The sequence below is a fragment of the Brachionichthys hirsutus genome, chromosome 5 (assembly GCF_040956055.1).
Source record: "Brachionichthys hirsutus isolate HB-005 chromosome 5, CSIRO-AGI_Bhir_v1, whole genome shotgun sequence".
Lineage (NCBI taxonomy): Eukaryota > Metazoa > Chordata > Actinopteri > Lophiiformes > Brachionichthyidae > Brachionichthys > Brachionichthys hirsutus.
The window spans coordinates 15,055,981-15,073,721 of NC_090901.1; the positions used below are offsets into that span (position 1 = coordinate 15,055,981).

Consider the following 17,741-nt stretch of genomic DNA (forward strand, 5'->3'; position numbering starts at 1 on the left):
GGGCTCTAGAACAGTGTGTAGAGAGCTTCACACGCCACCACAGGGCTCTAGAACAGTGTGTAGAGAGCTTCACACGCCACCACGGGGCTCTAGAACAGTGCGTAGAGAGCTTCACACGCCACCGCGGGGCTCTAGAACAGTGTGTAGAGAGCTTCACACGCCACCGCGGGGCTCTAGAACAGTGTGTAGAGAGCTTCACACGCCACCACGGGGCTCTAGAACAGTGTGTAGAGAGCTTCACACGCCACCGCGGGGCTCTAGAACAGTGTGTAGAGAGCTTCACACGCCACCACGGGGCTCTAGAACAGTGTGTAGAGAGCTTCACATGCCACCACGGGGCTCTAGAACAGTGTGTAGAGAGCTTCACACGCCACCGCGGGGCTCTAGAACAGTGCGTAGAGAGCTCCACACGCCACCACGGGGCTCTAGAACAGTGTGTAGAGAGCTTCACATGCCACCACGGGGCTCTAGAACAGTGTGTAGAGAGCTTCACACGCCACCACGGGGCTCTAGAACAGTGTGTAGAGAGCTTCACACGCCACCGCGGGGCTCTAGAACAGTGTGTAGAGAGCTTCACACGCCACCACGGGGCTCTAGAACAGTGTGTAGAGAGCTTCACACGCCACCGCGGGGCTCTAGAACAGTGTGTAGAGAGCTTCACACGCCACCGCGGGGCTCTAGAAGAGTGTGTAGAGAGCTTCACACGCCACCACGGGGCTCTAGAACAGTGTGTAGAGAGCTTCACATGCCACCGCGGGGCTCTAGAAGAGTGTGTAGAGAGCTTCACACGCCACCACGGGCTCTAGAACAGTGTGTAGAGAGCTTCACACGCCACCACGGGGCTCTAGAAGAGTGTGTAGAGAGCTTCACACGCCACCACGGGCTCTAGAACAGTGTGTAGAGAGCTTCACATGCCACCACGGGCTCTAGAACAGTGTGTAGAGAGCTTCACACGCCACCACGGGGCTCTAGAACAGTGTGTAGAGAGCTTCACACGCCACCACGGGGCTCTAGAACAGTGTGTAGAGAGCTTCACGCGCCACCACGGGGCTCTAGAACAGTGTGTAGAGAGCTTCACACGCCACCGCGGGGCTCTAGAACAGAGTGTAGAGAGCTTCACACGCCACCGCGGGGCTCTAGAACAGTGCGTAGAGAGCTTCACACGCCACCACGGGGCTCTAGAACAGTGTGTAGAGAGCTTCACACGCCACCACGGGGCTCTAGAACAGTGTGTAGAGAGCTTCACACGCCACCACGGGGCTCTAGAACAGTGTGTAGAGAGCTTCATGGAATGTTCACGTGGAAGACAACCGATGGACGCATCAGATTTCTGGCACGGTGAGCTTTCGTCAGTGCACTGAGAAGAACTGGAAACATGGTTCCATGTCGATGTTCAGGACATATTGGGGTCTGAGAGATGACAGCGCTTGTGTGGTGTCTGCTCACGGTCGACCTCTGTGTCTACCGCTCTGTACTACTCCCAGTTGGTTTGCCTCGGCATCCTAACGTTGCCATGGCTTTCTGCAGATCCCACACGGGGCCATGGTCAAGAGGATGCACATTTACACCGGCAACAACCTGCAGGAGACGAGGTAACATGGACTCACACATCATAGGATAACTGGACACAACTCCAACAAAGTGTACAGCAACAGATCATGTTTTCTCGTGATCTGTTGCTGTACAAATAAAATTCAATTGAATTGAAAGATACTTCCAACATTCTGGTAGCAGATTGGGGAAGCCTCTTATTTGTTCCAGCATGACTGTGCCTCAGTGCGAGGTCCGTGAAGACATGGTTTGGTGGAGTCTCGACTTAAACACCACGAAACACCTCGGGATGAACTGGAATGGCGAGAGCGGGCCGGGACTTCGCTCTAAGTGATGGTGCTCGACCTCAGAGATGCTGCTGAGGATGACATTTTGTCCAGAACCACCTACAGCCATAAAGGGGAACCCACAACATTCCAGTGCTGTTGATGGCAGGTGTCCTAGACGCTCCTGTTGTTGGTCCATGACTGGACAGGATGTGTTCAGGGGCAGTTCGTGAGCATCAGCGACCTAATGCATCAACATGAGGAAGATTATATTGATCAATGATGTTAAATGTTGAATTTCACTATATTTCCCAGCTCTTAAAGTTTATTTGAGAAAATATTTGGAAAAGGTTGAATTTGAAGTTGAAAAGGATTTTCCGTCCCACTGCTCGTTGTTTAAATACATCTCAATGTCGTTTTTTTATTTTTTGAGAGCGTTTATATGCTTTTATATTATCATTGACTTAAGGTGACGAATGGTGTGACTTTCACTAGGTCACTCTTGTCATGTTAAAGTCCTTGTTACCTTATTTGTATAATAATAATAAGTAGAATTTTGATCATGGTGCGTTCACATACCCAACAGAAAGCAAGTCGTTGTACACGCTGCTGTTGTGTCCGTCCTCAGAGCCCCAGCGATGCCGTTAGCGTGTTTCCTCGGTAACATCTTTGCAGAGCGAGTGGATGTCCTTAGAGACCAGGCGGAGCCTCTGGGGCTCAGACTCCGCCTTGTGACTGCAGGTAACATGTCTGCAACTTTAGAATTAGTCGTTCCCACAGTGTTGAGTTGTTATTTTTGCTTATTGCATAATAGTTTAAAAAGAATTCCCTGATTGCATCCTCATGACATCTGGAACTCATCGGTCTGAACTCTGATAAAGTAACCTTCCGGATCTAAGGGACATTCCCATGTCTGTTGGGAAGACGGACTCCCAGTGTCACCTTCTTTCTCTGAAACGGGTCGGTGCAGGTTGTGGTCCTGGCGTGATGACGGACACTAAAATGAGGTCCGTGGAGAGGAGCGTCTTCTTCGGAGACTCCTGTCAGGATGTCCTGAGTGCTCTGGGCTCGCCACACAAAGTCTTTTACAAATCTGAGGACAAGGTAGGAACCTTCATCAAGCCAGCACCAAAAGGTTTAGTCTTTTGAAAATAATGTTCTAAGCAGAACCCCGTCTGCTTAGAATGAAATACTCTGTTGCAGAACAGCGATTGATTGTGTATTGTTTTAATTTTAGATGAAGATCCACTCTCCATCGCCTCACAAGCAGGTTCCTTCTAAATGTAATGACTACTTCTTCAACTACTTCACCCTTGGGTTGGTAAGTAAACGGCCCTTGGTGCTAGTAGAGCTGTGTAAATGTACTGTATGGAAACGTGATGACATGCTGTACTCGAAATATCAATGATGTAACATGATTACATTTTGGTAGGCTTCATAGTATTACATCATCATCTGATTGTGCAGGTTAATTACCATAAGTATATTATACTGCGTCATGATACTGTAAATGAGGAGTAGAAAGAGACGACCATCGTGGGTGAGAGCAGAAACTGCTCTACACTCGATTCGCTCGTGTTTTTACAGTATGTCGTAAAAACACGTCGTAAACAGGTCGTAAGGGCGAACTGCCTGTACTTCCTACCGAACCGGAGACACAAACATCAGGTGTCCACCTCCTGAAAGGTGCTGATTGGATCCGTCTTTAGCTTGCGTGTGTGACGCATCCGGAGTTTTAGAATGTGTTTTGTCAGAAGCCGCCTGATTGGCCCACGGTGACGGTGGCGATCAAGAATGTGACTGGCTCTTTGTTTCCCTCTGGAAGATCCTCAATCTGAAATGAAACGCTGTGATTTATTTTCAGGACATCTTGTTTGACTCTACAAGCAACCTGGTTAAGAAGTTTGTCCTCCATACCAACTACCCTGGACATTACAACTTCAATATGTAAATATCTCGCCTGTCATCCGTCTGTCTCTAGAGATGACTCTCTGTCTTATGTCTGACTCGGCATGGTAACCAGGAGGGTGGACGTCCTGTCGTGTCCCTTCTTCCTCTGTAACGCTCCATGACGTTTTTCTTCTGTGCTTTCCATGTCCCGTCTCACCTCAGATATCACCGGTGCGACTTCAAGATTCCGCTTGTCATAAAGAGAGGTGAGAGCGTCAGTCAGGAATGAACACTCGGTGTGAACAGGATGACTGTCATTCTTAATCTGGTGACTTGAATGGAATCTACCAGTAATCTCCTACTGCCGCCTTAAAAATTGTCTCTGTTATAACTGGATTATAAAGCCCTTATTGTGCAGCAGGCTAAACTGAATGCTGTTACTACTGGTCTCTGTTATAACTGGATTATAAAGCCCTTATTGTTCAGCAGGCTAAACTAAATGCTGTTACTACTGGTCTCTGTTATAACTGGATTATAAAGCCCTTATTGTGCAGCAGGCTAAACTGAATGCTGTTACTACTGGTCTTTGTTATAACTGGATTAGAAAGCCCTTATTGTGCAGCAGGCTAAACTGAATGCTGTTACTACTGGTCTCTGTTATAACTGGATTATAAAGCCCTTATTGTTCAGCAGGCTAAACTGAATGCTGTTACTACTGGTCTCTGTTATAACTGGATTATAAAGCCCTTATTGTTCAGCAGGCTAAACTGAATGCTGTTACTACTGGTCTCTGTTATAACTGGATTATAAAGCCCTTATTGTTCAGCAGGCTAAATTGAATGCTGTTATAACTGGATTATAAAGCCCTTACTGTTCAGCAGGCTAAACTGAACGCTGTTACTACTCTTAGAACGTTGATCCAGTGTTTTAACCGCTGCACTGTCTTCCCGCGTTCAAGCGGAGACGGTCTCTGGGCTAAAGACATGTCGGACCTGTCAGTTGGTCCATTTGTGCTCGATGTCTTACTAAATTCCTGCTTGAATCATGACTGGAGCTTCCAATAATTCCAGATGTAACTACTTTTAATCTGTGACCACTCTGTGTCCTTAAATTCTGCGTCTCTGTCTGATGTCTAGAAGGAGCCGATTCCCAGACCGATGATTGCACCATAAACACCTACAGCAAGGTCAGTTACCCTTAATCTGGTGTTTAATCCCAGCAAACATGAGTCATTTGGAATTACGACAGGGGAGGCGATTGAACATTTATTGTCAGCTTTACGTTCAGGATGTTTCTTGTTTCTTGAGCTCTTTGCAAAGGACTGTTGTTGTTTCTTCCGTGTCCGGACTGAAACGCGACAGGGCCTTTGTGCTTCGTCACAGTGAAGACGAGGGACGCCTGTGTCCCGTGAGCTGCTCATTGTCTTCTAACGCACTGCTGATGTTTTATTTCTCCGTCAGTGGGATCACATTCAGGAACTTCTGGGGCACCCGATGGAAAAGCCCGTCGTCCTCCACAGGTACCGCTGTCGGCTCTTTGTCTGTCTTTGAGACGTGTCCCGCAGAGGTCCGGCGTCCTCGTCTGTCGTATAAATATCTGAACGCAGCGTCGTTTATTTGTGTTCGACAGGTCGTCGTCGGCCAACAACACCAACCCCTTCGGCTCCACCTTCTGCTTCGGGCTGCAGAGGATGATCTTTGAGGTTAGAGAGCGAGAGTAGGGAGCATCCCTCTGGACAGGACACAACCTTAAAGTTCACTGAGGGAGACTTTCAGGACACACATTATTACTGCATAAATATTATTTTAATCAAGTTGCCATTGGATATTTAATTACTGCTTTATTAACAGGCTTTCTGCTTTAAGTGTTCTGACTTCCTTTAGTCTGGTGGTTATTTCGTCTCCTTAAACTTCCCCTGTTTTTCGTCTTACTCTTCTTTTATCGGCAGTTTCATTTTATTGTATTTGCACCCACTCATGTTTTGCTTTTAGCTCGGTACCGTCCTTGCTAACACACACCTGTCTCCCGCAGGTGATGCAGAACAACCACATAGCATCGGTGACCCTCTACGGTGCGCCACCAGCTGCCGGCCAGGCCCGAGCTGAGTCCAGCAGCGGTTCCCACTAAGCATGAAACCAGAACACCACCCAGAACCGCCTGTTTCTGGTGGGTTACTCCACCAATGAGACGCCTCCAGTCAACCCAGCATACGGGAAGCAGGACCGTGGGATGCTGGAGCACTGATGGCTTTGAAATGTGGATGTCATGGTGGGGTCTGCCCTCTAGTGGAGATAAATGCTGCCTGCATTCACAGGAGGCGGGTGGGGGGGAACATCAATGTGACTCTATGATCATCATCTCCCGAACATTATGTGAGATGGGAAGCATTTTAAATATCACTGCAGAAAATTCTCAAATAAGTCTTTAAATCTAAGTCTGATTTGTAGAGAACTGCTGTGGCCAAACTCAGCCGCGCGCGCACACACACACACACACACACACACACACACACACACACACACACACACACACAGCGGTCGTCTCATGCCAAAACATGCTTTACAAATGTCCCACAGTTTTCAACGCACCATTAACAAACTAATGGATTTTGTTTCGTCAACTGCAAGCTGTGCCTGCGTATTCCCAACACGTCAGACTTCAGGATCTTTGGAGTGTTTCGCCCTCCTCAGCAGCAGGTGGCGCTGTGAGTCAGTTTCAACACGCCGGGAGGCAGAACCAATAGACTGACACTCTTATTTTAACTTGTCTGTCTGTTTCTGAAGCATTTCTTACTCTTAAAATGTAATATTCAAAGGAAACTGCAGTTTTGCAAACCATTGGGCATTTAAAAAAAATAATTAGATCAGAAATGTAATCTCACACTGCCATCCCAACCAGTACCGTCTTTGCTTCTACCTCAAAACCAGGAGCACCGGCTCAGTCCGAACCCAGGCACCCGTAAAACGGCACCAGAACCAAACTATCCCAAAACAACAGAACCATCACTCAAACCGAGAAAACACGAGGAATCCAGAATCTGTCATAGAACCCACAACACGCCGTTGGCTGGTTGCTGGATGAGACGGCGCTCTGGGCCGGGCCATGAAGACAGCGGTTCCGTCCTTTCTTTCCTGAATACTCGGTTGAAGTTGGGTATTTGGCAGCCACCGATTGTACAAGTTATCCGTCTTAAAATGACGAGGTCTGTAATTTTCATCAAAGGTACATTTCAGCTGTGAGAGACAGAATGTGAATAAAGTAAATCAGGAAATCACGTTGTGACAATAATTTATTTGTGTAATGGTGCAGAAAATAAATATTTGGTTAATGGTAAAAGTTCAACTCAGTTCAGTGGTGAGACTACGTTTCCTGTAGTTCTTGGCCCGGTTTGGTCCCTGGAGCTGGTATTCTGACCCGCGCTTCCATGCAGCGCTTCTCCGGAGCTGTCGCTGGGCAACACGGGCTGATGATGAATATATTTATTGCATAGAATGTTAGAGCAGTACAAGTACAGTCAAACAATGGTATGTATTACAGTACAAGTACAGTCAATAATAGAATATTACAGTACAAGTACATGCAAACCGTGGCATGTATTACAGTACAGGTACAGTCAAACATCCTGTCTAAGAGGAGCATTTCTAAAAAGCCCTTGTGGTCTTGTTTCTGTTGAAAGTCCTTCGTACATAAATCATCCACATTTAACAATACCAATAAAATAAAAATAAATTACTCCACAGTTGCAAAATAAAAATAAATTAAAAAGACACATAATATGTACAACGTAGGTGGACAATTGATCCGGAGAGAGTCGTGATGACTATCTCCGTTTCTGCCCTCCTGAAGGGGGGGTTTTTAGGGCCATTTTGAATGAGGTGCATGTTTTGAGGGCAGGAGTCAAACCGTTCCACCCTTGGGGGGCAGTATTGTAAAAAGATGATTTACCCATGTTTGTCTTATAGGAGGGAGTAATCAGGTTGTTGTTTGAGCTCCCTCTAGTGTTGTGGCTGTGGGTGTCACTAAATCTGTGGAGGTGTTTATTCAGGTATGCAGGAATCTGGACATGTCTGGACACGCAACTCTTCATCTGATTGGTTATTTTCTTCCTCATGCGCTGCTTTAAAGGAAATACTCAACTCCTCCTTGTCTGCTGATCTGCCCCCTACTGGTCGGATGAATTAATGCTAAAAAAAAATTGTTTCAGCAACAAGCACTACTAGTTATGCAGAAAATATATTAATTTTGAATTCAAGTTGCTTTAAATCACGCTAGCCTTAATAAAAAACACCGGTTTTCTCGGACTACTCTGAGAAAATATTCTGTTTTTGTTATTTTGCAGGTTTTGCGATCAGACACATCCAAGAACAAAATACTGGCTGCTATTGTCGTGCACAAATGACACAAACGATTTGGTGCTTGTTAAAATCCCTTGATAATATTGTAAAAAAACAAACTAAAAAGACTAAAACTATAAATATTATTTATATTTAGTTATCCAGTATTTGATAAATTGCTCTGACTGTCCTCGTTATATCCAAATACATAGCAGACAGACGGTTTAACTCCATTAAACATTTATGCTGTATTCATACATTAACATGTCTGATTTGACATATTTTGTACCAATACTTTAATTCTTGGGCAAAATGTTCAGGGTTTTCTGATTGATCTCTTTACATGATCTTTGGTATCGGTGCGAGCAACTAATCCACCTGCACGTCTGGCTGTGCTCGAGTGTAGGATCACAATTCGTCTAGCAGACGGCGCCATTTGTCGCCAAACGTTCAGAGATATCGCCACCACTTAGATTTAAATGAGTTAAATTATTGCAATTTAATAAAGAGATCACAAATGATCTCTTGCAGCCCAAGATGGAAGCATAAAAAATATTTCTTGGAGTCAAATATTTTGTTTTGTGGGCCTTTTTATTTCACAATCCTTCCAAATGTACAAAAACTAAGAACGTAACAAAAAAGGAAAAAACAAAAAAACCATCACCACTAACCATCGTCACCCGTGATAACGGAACCCATCAGATACTGGAGACTGCTGTCGAACCAAAGTGCATCAGCCCGAGGTGTGGTGGAAGGAACGGCAGAAATTAGAACCCCTGTTGTGAGGGAATTAAAGAAAGGACTGTATGTTGGTTTGGGGGTGAAGCTGCCACTACGCCGGAGGACCGGCCAGAGCGCTACTTGGGCCAGGATGAGCGGTCCGATGGGGTGGAGACAACGAGGACACAGAGCTTGATTATGTTTGTATGCAGAGGGTGATCAGATTCAGATGAGGGGTGTGCGTGAACCCCCCCGTCATGGTACTCACTCTCCTCAGCGGCACGGTGCTCCGGAACCAGTTATCGTCCGGAGACACTTTAATCTCCATCTGAGAGCAGATTAGGACACGAATGTTCACGAATAGAGCCGAGCTGTTCAGCTAGCAGACCTGGCATGTTTACATTAGCTTACATGCTAGCTGTGGATGCTAACGCAGGTTAGGTCGACACCGGAATCATTGGCTACCGGCTGAATATTGATGAGATTACCGGCAGCACTGCCGTGATGCTGCTGGACGTCTCCGGCAGCCTTCATCCATGTGCGGGCAGCATCGCCTCCGCCTGACCGCTGGTCATATGACGCTGGAGTCCAACACTTCCGTGAATCCGCCTGAGCAGGCTGACAGCCGCCGGAACAGGCAGCAGGCGGTCCGCGTTAAAGGACGCGACCGTCCCCTGCTGGCTGGAGGACAGCGCAGCGGATTGCTGATTGTGCATCACAAATGTGAAATGAATAAACGTTGAACTGGAGAACGATGCGTGTGTAATGATCGTATCGATGAAAAGGTCGCTATTTGAACCGTTTGTGATCGATCAATATTATTTTGGTCAAAAAGGAACTGCAAATGTCACCTGTTTGTGTTTTAAAACTCAAACAAGACCGCAAGGGCTTTTTTGAAATGCTCCTCTTAGACAGGATGTTTGACTTCATTTGTACTGTAATACATGCTACTGTGTGACTGTACCCGTACTCTAACATTCTATCTAATAAATATATTCATTCATTCATTCATTCATTTTAATCAAAAAGGAACTGCAAATGTCACATGTTTGTGTTTTAAAACTCATTTTGAATTGACATTGTTAGACTTTTATTTTATTAGGGCAGTTAGTTACCAGTTAGTGTCCGTGCTTTGATGTAAATGCTGCTTTGATGTTCATGATATATATAGAGATCATTCCCAGCTAGACCAGTCAGTGAGAGCTATTGAGAGAGAGATTGAGAGAAGAACTTTGCTTGTTGGCAGTCCTGTCATGACGTCACCAGTTATTTCATCTCCGTTAAGGGCCAGTTCTCCCGTGGACAACAGGGTGAGTGAAAGATTTAAACTTTGACTGCCTTTGATTTGGATTTGGAGAAGCTGCCGTCCTTTCACTTTCTAGCGCGATAAAACGGACTGTGGGAATTGAACTTTTGGTAGATTTGCATGGGAACTCCTCACTACTGTACTACTAATCTCAAATTGATCAATACACAGTTTTATCAAGTGTTGAGAAGTTCGTTTTGTTTCACAAAGACTTACATTAAAATGTGTATATTTCATCACCAAATGTGTCATGATTGCATCTCTGAAAAGGTAGCTATTTGAACCGTTTGTGATCGATCAATATTATTTTGGTCAAAAAATAACTGTCATCTGTTTGTGTTGACATTTTTAAACGTTTTTGAATTGACATTGTTAGACTTTTATTTTATTAGGACACTTCATGTGACTGTCACACATGAAGCGTCCCTTCATTTCATCCTGTGGTGACGTTAACGTTTCAGGCTTTTATGAGGGCCTGAAACAAATCCTAAACGCAAGCAGAAATGAAACGGTGAAATCGCACATCAAATATATGTTGGTAGAGATAAATCTATATTTCTGTGTGCGCTGTGAAGAGCAGTTTAAATGTTTTTAATTCGACCAATGCCTTTCCTGCTGCAACCGTCTGCATCCATCTGGGCTGGGGACGGGCTCAAGGAGACGCTACCGGGGCGGCCTCTGAGGCTGCACAAGGGCAATCACTAGACAGAAATGTACACGAGGTCTACAGTCGTGTACTCAGATTGGTGCTATGAACATTCTACAGATAGACATAATCTATGCAGGGATATAGACAACATATACAGGTTAAATTAGAACATACATGGATTAAGGTCGTCATACCATATGAACGATGACATACATTAGTACTATTTATATTAAATACTGTCGTAGTATTTTAGTACAATAACAATAATACATTTTATTTATATAGCGCTTTTCTAAATACTCAAAAGTCGTTTTACAAGAGGTGCATAAGTTAAAAACAGCAAAACAATAGAGACAATAAAATATAAACATGACAATAAATGAGATCAAAAGTTCATTGATACATTTTTGAACAGATGGGTTTGAGTTGTTTGTTGAAGGTGAGGCAGTCAGAGCAGAACAGCAGGATCAGCAGCATGAACAGAACAGTACGCTGCTCCTCCTGCAGCTTCAGCTCATTGAGCTGAGAGGAGAATGCTTGAGATGCTGCTAGTTCCTGAAGCAACAGACAGGAGGAGGAAGGTAAACATCCATTCTGTTCCCATCAACAGGAGAAGGTGGGCTTAAAGAGGAGGGCCAGTAAGAGTCCTGAGAGAGCCAGGAAGAGGCGGGCCAGTCCCTCGGCCAGCCGGCCTCTAACGGGTCACGGAGCCACTGACCCACCTGGCAGCACAGGTGAGAGGAGACGGGAAAGAATCTGTCCTCTCCTTCAAGTGGAAACGATCAGATGACTGAAATCACCTGAATGTTTTCACAGGTGTGAACGAGAGGAAGAGCAGACGCAGGCGGGGGGGGCTCCTCCCCCCTGATGACTCTGACTCCTCCGTCTCAGGGTCCACTGTCCCCACCGAAGCCAGAGGTGAGACGAGAAGCATCTTGCGTTCTGTGTTGAGCAAAGGCTGATGAAATAACCCCGATGATGTCATGGTGCGATTCCAAAGCATGAAAGGTGCTGGTGAGCTGCATCATGGGAAACGTAGGTTTTTGTAGCTTGACCCGTGTTGGGGACTAAACATCTGATATCTCAGCTTCTGCTGCTTCAGTTAGTGCCAATCTCATTGAAATGTGTCCCTTGTGAGTTCCTTTGTTTTGTTCTTATTCAGAAATTAAAGGAGACCACATTTTCCTTGTCTCCTGTCTCAATGCTAAGCTAGGCTAACTGACAACAGGCCCAAGAGGTCATCTTATTCTCCAGTGGAGCCTTGGGTTTTGGATTCGTACTGGAAATAGGACCAGATGTTAAAACGATGCTTCTTTTACGAGAGATGACTTTAGACGTAAAGTTGTGAAAGAGTTAAATCAAGCTGTTCTTGTGTGTATTTTGTTTTTAGAAGTCTTCAACCTAAAATACTGGGAGGGGGCGCTGGTGGGCAAAGGAGGCTTTGGATCCGTGTTCCGTGGATTCCGTCGATCCGACTACCTGCCTGTAAGACTCCCATGTCCTGCATGACTGTTGTATGTGGGACGAGCTGTCTAAATGTCTGCTTCTGTCCTGTAGGTGGCCATCAAACACATCCGTCTGGGGGCCACCAAACCAAATGTAAGTTCTTAGTCTTGCTGCCAACAAGTCTGGACATTATTTAGGTCCGGTTCTAAACTTTCTGAGCAAACGTTCAACAGGCAAAGGAATCACATGCATCCGCTTTAAAGTGCTTTGAACTCATTGATTTCAACCGTTTGTAATCCAGTCGGTGATGGTGAACGGCAGAAGGATCCCTCTGGAGGTGGCGCTGATGCTGGTCCTCGGGTCAGGTGGAGGTACCAGTGGAGTCGTGGCCCTGTTGGACTGGTACAAGCTGCGTGATGAGCTGATCCTCGTCATGGAGAGGCCACTCCCCTGCACGGATCTGATGGCCTACCTTCAGTCACGAAGGTGCTCCCTGGAGGAGAGTGAAGCCAAAGTAAGTAGCCGACGGCAGGTCCATGTCCAGGTTCAAATATGTCCAAGCTCACAGTCTGTTTCTCTGTCCCTCAGAGCATCATGAAACAGCTGGTGGACACCCTCATCACCATCCAGTCCAAAGGTGTCCTCCACAGGGACCTGAAGCCGGACAACATCCTGGTTCGACCCAGCCCCCATGGTCCACGAGTCAGCATCGTTGACTTTGGCTGTGGTACCATGCCGATGGGAAAGAAGCTCAAGACGAGTCCAGGTAGGCCGTCGGCCCTGATGCCAGCGTCAGTGCTGTGTCTCTCCTGTCTGTCCTCCGCCTGCATCCCTCACCGTTAACGTTGTCTCTGGGGTCTGGCTTGTGCAGGAACCAGACCATACACCTGCCCCGAGTGGATCAGGTCCGGCTGCTACCGGGCCGAACCGCTGACAGTGTGGCAGCTTGGTGTGGTGATGTACGTGATGTTCCATCCTCACTTCCCCTTCAATGGAGCGACAGAAATCATCTCGAAGGATGCTGGCGTCAGGGAAGACCTTTCTTCTGGTGAGTCAAAAGGACACACAGACAGGACAGACTCCAGCAGAAACAGAGCTCATGTGTGGACTCAATTATTGTTCCTCTTTGTCCAGACTGCAAAGACTTCCTACAGGGCTGTCTCTGCAAGAGACCGAACAGCAGGTCCAGCTTGCAGACCCTGAAGGATCACCCCTGGATTCAGGTCTAAGGTCCATCCAGAAAATCACTGCAGCAAAGACAACATCCACCAGCATCAAAGTTCCACCAACGCTCCGTTACATCCTGAAGCAGCACTTCCCCTGCAGACACTTCCTGTCACACCTGTCAGGCAGCGGGAGGAAACAGAGACCTCTCTTTCCGTGGCAGAAGCCCTCGATGGACGCTTTGTTCAGGACCTCCTGACTGACCGGAGGCGGGCACTTGCTGTTTCCTGTCCACACGAACGCAGCACCCTGTCTGGCCACGCCTCTACACAACGTGGAATCTTCACAAGCCTGTGAGCTCACCTTCACAGTGGGAGTGTCCTTTACAGGCTCCTGGCAGACTTCATCTTCAGATTCAAACCAGCAGTAGCCAGCTTGTCATCAGACGCAAACGTTGTTCAGCCGGCGATGCTCGAGCTGGTGTGACTCATCTTTTATTGTTTCACTCATTCCGAGGGACCATGTAATTATGTATATATATGAAGACACGAATGTGTATTATATGTACAGTATGAATGGCCTATATGTATGTAAATATAAAAAATAATTTGACAACACAAAATGTCGGCCAAGTTGTCGGTTAACACTGTTTCACTTAATGACAAAATTGTTTAGCGACGGGGTCTGAACAAAACTCTGTCGTTACGTGAGCGCCACCTGTAGAAGTACCGCCCATTTACACACACACTACTGTTGGCGTTAACAGCTATGGGTTGACCACACTAACACCATAGAACAATTTACAAAAGGATCGGACGTTTGGTTTGCTCTTATCAACTGACAAATCTAAAGAAGTTATGAAGTACGTGCTGCTGGAGGAATGTGCAGCTCTGCTTGGAAAGGCCTCCGTTTGAAGAGCTCACGTTGTTCTTTTGTGGGTTTTTATATCGCATGTGAGAGAGAAGATGAGTACATCCTTTAGTCAAAAAAGATTTACGACTTTGACCTAATATTTGACCTTTGACCCAATATGAAAATTAATAATTAATTAAAAATTAATTTTAAAAAATGTAATAAATTAATAATGACCTTTGGCCTCGTATAAAATATTAATGAATTACTTAATCAAATTAATTAATAATTAATTAATAATTATTACTATATGATTTTTTTTTTACTTTTTGGTCGGTAAGGAGGTTAGGGTGCAATCCCCCATGCCCCCTTCCCTTCCCCCTGACACTCCACTCCTCCTCCTCCTCCTCCTCCGGATTGTTCCTTTATGAAGCAGAGTAGAGAAAAGTAGAACAGAGCATTATTTTATTAACATAATAGTAACCCGGGAGAAACCCGGGAGAAACATATTCCTCTCAGATCGTCCTTGCACTGAGTTAGAGAGAGCGAGAGCAAGCCGTTATAGTATCTTTCCACGCCTCCTCCGCGGTGCTTCCTGAGCTACGCAGCTGCGGATGGGGGAGATGAGACAAAAAAACAGACCTACCCTTCCGTGGACACAGATGTGTATTAGCAGCAGTAAAAAACAAAAAAGCCCAATATAACCACATAGAGATTATAGCAGTTGTAAAACATTGTGACTCAGTGCAGTGTGAAGCGCTGTGGCGATGGCGTCATCACTCGAGCGGTTTGCTCTGTAGGCAAATTGGTGGGGGTCCAGGGTGGGGGGGGAGTCTTTGAGGTGGTTAACGATCAGCCTCTCGAAGTACTTCATGATCACAGGCGTAAGTGCAACAGGCCTGTGATCATTCAGGCTGTCGATGGCCGACTTCTTGGGGACCGGGATGACGGTGGCAGATTTCAGGCAGGGGGAGGGGGGGGGCGATGGACTGTGATAGGGAGCGGTTGAAGATGGTGGTGAAGACCCCGGTCAGCTGATCACAGTCTCTGAGTACCTTCCCAGGTACTCCGTCCGGCCCTGCAGCCTTCCTGGGGTTTACCGTCCTCAGCACACGTCTCACTTCCTGTTCCTGAAGGGTCAGCGTGCTGCGGTAGGAGGGGGGGGGGGAGGGGGGACAAAGAAATGATTTAATTCCTCTGCCAGCGAGGCGTCCCCGTTCAGTCACCTGGTTGCTGTTCTTGTAGTCGGTGAACATAAACCGACATCAGGGAGCGTAATTTATGTAAGTTATTTATTGGCATTCATTGTCATTTTGCATCAGTGGTGTAATTTATTTTAGATTAATTGTTAGTTTGCACTGGCGGTGTAAAATCATTTTATTTTTGTTTTTCTAATGTTACGTTGCATCAATTGAGTAATTTAATATTGGTTTTATTTTTATTTGTATTGTTAAATTTGTATTGTTAATTGTGGATGATTTATGTACGAAGGACTTTCAACGGAAACAAGACCGCAAGGGCTTTTTAGAAATGCTCCTCTTAGACAGGATGTTTGACTTTATTTGTACTGTAATACATGCTACTGTGTGACTGTACTTGTACTGTAACATTTTATTGAATAAATATATTCATCATCATCAGACAGCTCAGCTTCTCAGTGACGTCGTTGCACTGAAGTCCGACAGGCTCATGATCGGGGGACAGTTAATCCAGATTAACAGTCAGGAACTTCAGATCAATCTGGATCACTACGATGGATTCATCAGATCTAGAATATGATGTAATAATATGTTATGATGATGTCACTGAGTCAGTTTGTTCCACTCATTATAGACATTATCCATCAAATTATACACCAGATACAATCCTGAATTTTGTCCACTATTCTAAAATGGGTTATTGATACCTCGAGGAGCGTGTTGACGCATTACACTAACTGTGTCGACAGTGTGTTGGTCACTCAACAGCGACCTCCGCTGGAGATCTAAAATCATTGCGGGTAAACAAGACGGGAAGAACTTGCATGCTGTAAACCCAACATTAGCCTGTGAAATAATATTTAATCTTTATTCCATTGCTAGTCTCTCACTTAAACTTTGATCATCTTTGTATAATATCATTTTCTCCACTTGTTTGCTAAGTGAAGTTCTTCATGTGAAGGTTCACATTTAGCTTGTTTGTGTAAATGCTCAAGAGCTGGCATGTAAATTATAGCAAATTTGTACGTAATAAAATTCAGAGTTAAAATGTTCATGTGGGATTTTGTTAACCAAAGTGTTCAATCATATGAAATAACACTAAAAATGGATTCATTCACACATTTCCGAGAACGATCCATGAATGGGAGCAAAGCGAGGATCCAAACAACGTAATCTCCATCCAACAAAACGCAGCATGTATTTGTGACGACTGATAAAGTGCGTGTTTCATCAGTTGAACTTGAGCTGAACTCATTTGACTCCGCCTGAAAGTGTGAAACTGAAAACCATGAAGAAGCTGCAGAGCAGACTTCCAGTGAAAAGCTTGCACTCTTATTGATTGGACCTCGATCCAAGCATCAATTTCACTAATAGCAGTCAGAGCAAAGATACTTGAGGGATGAAACCGGTCCTTCTGAAACAGAAAGCACACACATTTCAAAACGGACATCCATTAAAAACAGGGCTCATAATGACGGCGTTCGTTTAACAGCATGGTTCTGGATATTCTTACATGCGTTCGATAGTTGTGTTGGCAGTTTTCTGTTACTTTGAATAATTGTATAATAAAGACACATGATTATGTAAGATTGGTCTTTAATTATTTTACCAAGGCCTTGGGGCTTCAGTCATACAAGCAGAACACCGGTTGTCCGACTGAAGCCAAGGGCAGTGAGCACATCTCGCTTATATAGGCACACATTCTTTGGTTCTTGGAACAGTAGGCAGGTGTTTATACAAGGGAAAATCTAAGTAACAATGTGGGAGGAAGTCATAATTTCTAAGTGTCAAACACGGAGACTAAGTGTCAAACACGGAGACGCAGTCCAGAACTGTTTATCACGAAAACTCTGCCGCACACGAAGGTCTTTCGGTGAAGCGTAAATGGGAACCTCTGCAGACAGTTATTGTCCTACTAACCGTCCCTGTAGATCAGTTACTTAACATTGTTCAATCTCCACTTAATGATTACTTGATTGCTTTTGCAATTATCAATTATATAATTGTCATTATGCTTAGTAATTATTCTATTGCCAATACAATTTCCCCCTTTGATCACATCTAAAAGTGATCACTAAAAATGAAGAAGATAGGACAGAGAACCAAAAGCAGTGAGATATCATACACCATACAAAATAGTTGCGGTCTCTGCGAACCACAGACAATTCAAACATGTAGGCAAAACTCATGATTCTCGAATGGCAGAACGACGGCACCAGGAGTTATGCATGAAATGATGATTATAATGTCCTGTATCTTCGTAGTGCTGTCCCTCTCCGGCCCAGCGAAGTTGGTGAGAGCGATGAGCAGGGGCAGGAGGTCGAAAAGCAGCGGCATCAGGAAGGATGGTGTGCACAGGGGTCG

At 45.3% G+C, this 17,741-nt stretch overlaps 2 protein-coding genes and 1 long non-coding RNA gene across 4 annotated transcripts in view; 2 read left to right on the forward strand and 1 right to left on the reverse strand.

Annotated features, from left to right (window-relative positions):
• The window catches only part of phaf1 (phagosome assembly factor 1), an 8,267-nt gene extending 2,392 nt beyond the window's left edge, over positions 1-5,875 (forward strand). Inside the window, exons 7-16 of the mRNA XM_068739229.1 lie at positions 1,528-1,592; positions 2,446-2,558; positions 2,788-2,921; positions 3,055-3,138; positions 3,682-3,764; positions 3,930-3,973; positions 4,844-4,893; positions 5,168-5,226; positions 5,337-5,409; positions 5,739-5,875. Of these exons, the coding sequence (XP_068595330.1) occupies positions 1,528-1,592; positions 2,446-2,558; positions 2,788-2,921; positions 3,055-3,138; positions 3,682-3,764; positions 3,930-3,973; positions 4,844-4,893; positions 5,168-5,226; positions 5,337-5,409; positions 5,739-5,834 (801 nt within the window). The 3' untranslated portion in view covers positions 5,835-5,875. The remainder of the gene's footprint in view (positions 1-1,527; positions 1,593-2,445; positions 2,559-2,787; positions 2,922-3,054; positions 3,139-3,681; positions 3,765-3,929; positions 3,974-4,843; positions 4,894-5,167; positions 5,227-5,336; positions 5,410-5,738) is intronic.
• Positions 5,876-7,029: 1,154 nt separating this feature from the next.
• LOC137893793 (uncharacterized) lies at positions 7,030-9,377 on the reverse strand. 2 transcript variants are annotated; one of them, XR_011105463.1, is made up of 3 exons: positions 9,250-9,377; positions 9,030-9,089; positions 7,030-7,170 (listed from the first exon to the last, which is right to left on the reverse strand). It is a non-coding gene; the product is annotated as an uncharacterized lncRNA (long non-coding RNA). The 2 variants fall into 2 exon arrangements; XR_011105462.1 differs by having other exon boundaries at positions 9,173-9,377.
• A 1,754-nt stretch (positions 9,378-11,131) lies between these two features.
• Positions 11,132-13,391, forward strand: LOC137893580 (serine/threonine-protein kinase pim-1-like). The gene is made up of 9 exons (XM_068738991.1): positions 11,132-11,155; positions 11,327-11,450; positions 11,533-11,634; positions 12,107-12,201; positions 12,274-12,315; positions 12,464-12,676; positions 12,751-12,928; positions 13,034-13,210; positions 13,297-13,391. Exons 1-9 carry the CDS (start codon positions 11,132-11,134, stop codon positions 13,389-13,391), a joined length of 1,050 nt encoding a protein of 349 aa, XP_068595092.1.
• The last annotated feature ends 4,350 nt before the right edge of the window (positions 13,392-17,741 follow it).

Bases quoted from the DNA above. Each gene is read 5' to 3' on its own strand.
- LOC137893580 (XM_068738991.1), top strand. From the start codon at position 11,132: ATGGGTTTGAGTTGTTTGTTGAAG. The intron at 11,156-11,326 runs GTGAGGCAGTCA...TCCCATCAACAG, and splicing joins GTTTGAGTTGTTTGTTGAAG to GAGAAGGTGGGCTTAAAGAG. The intron at 12,677-12,750 runs GTAAGTAGCCGA...TCTGTCCCTCAG, and splicing joins TGGAGGAGAGTGAAGCCAAA to AGCATCATGAAACAGCTGGT.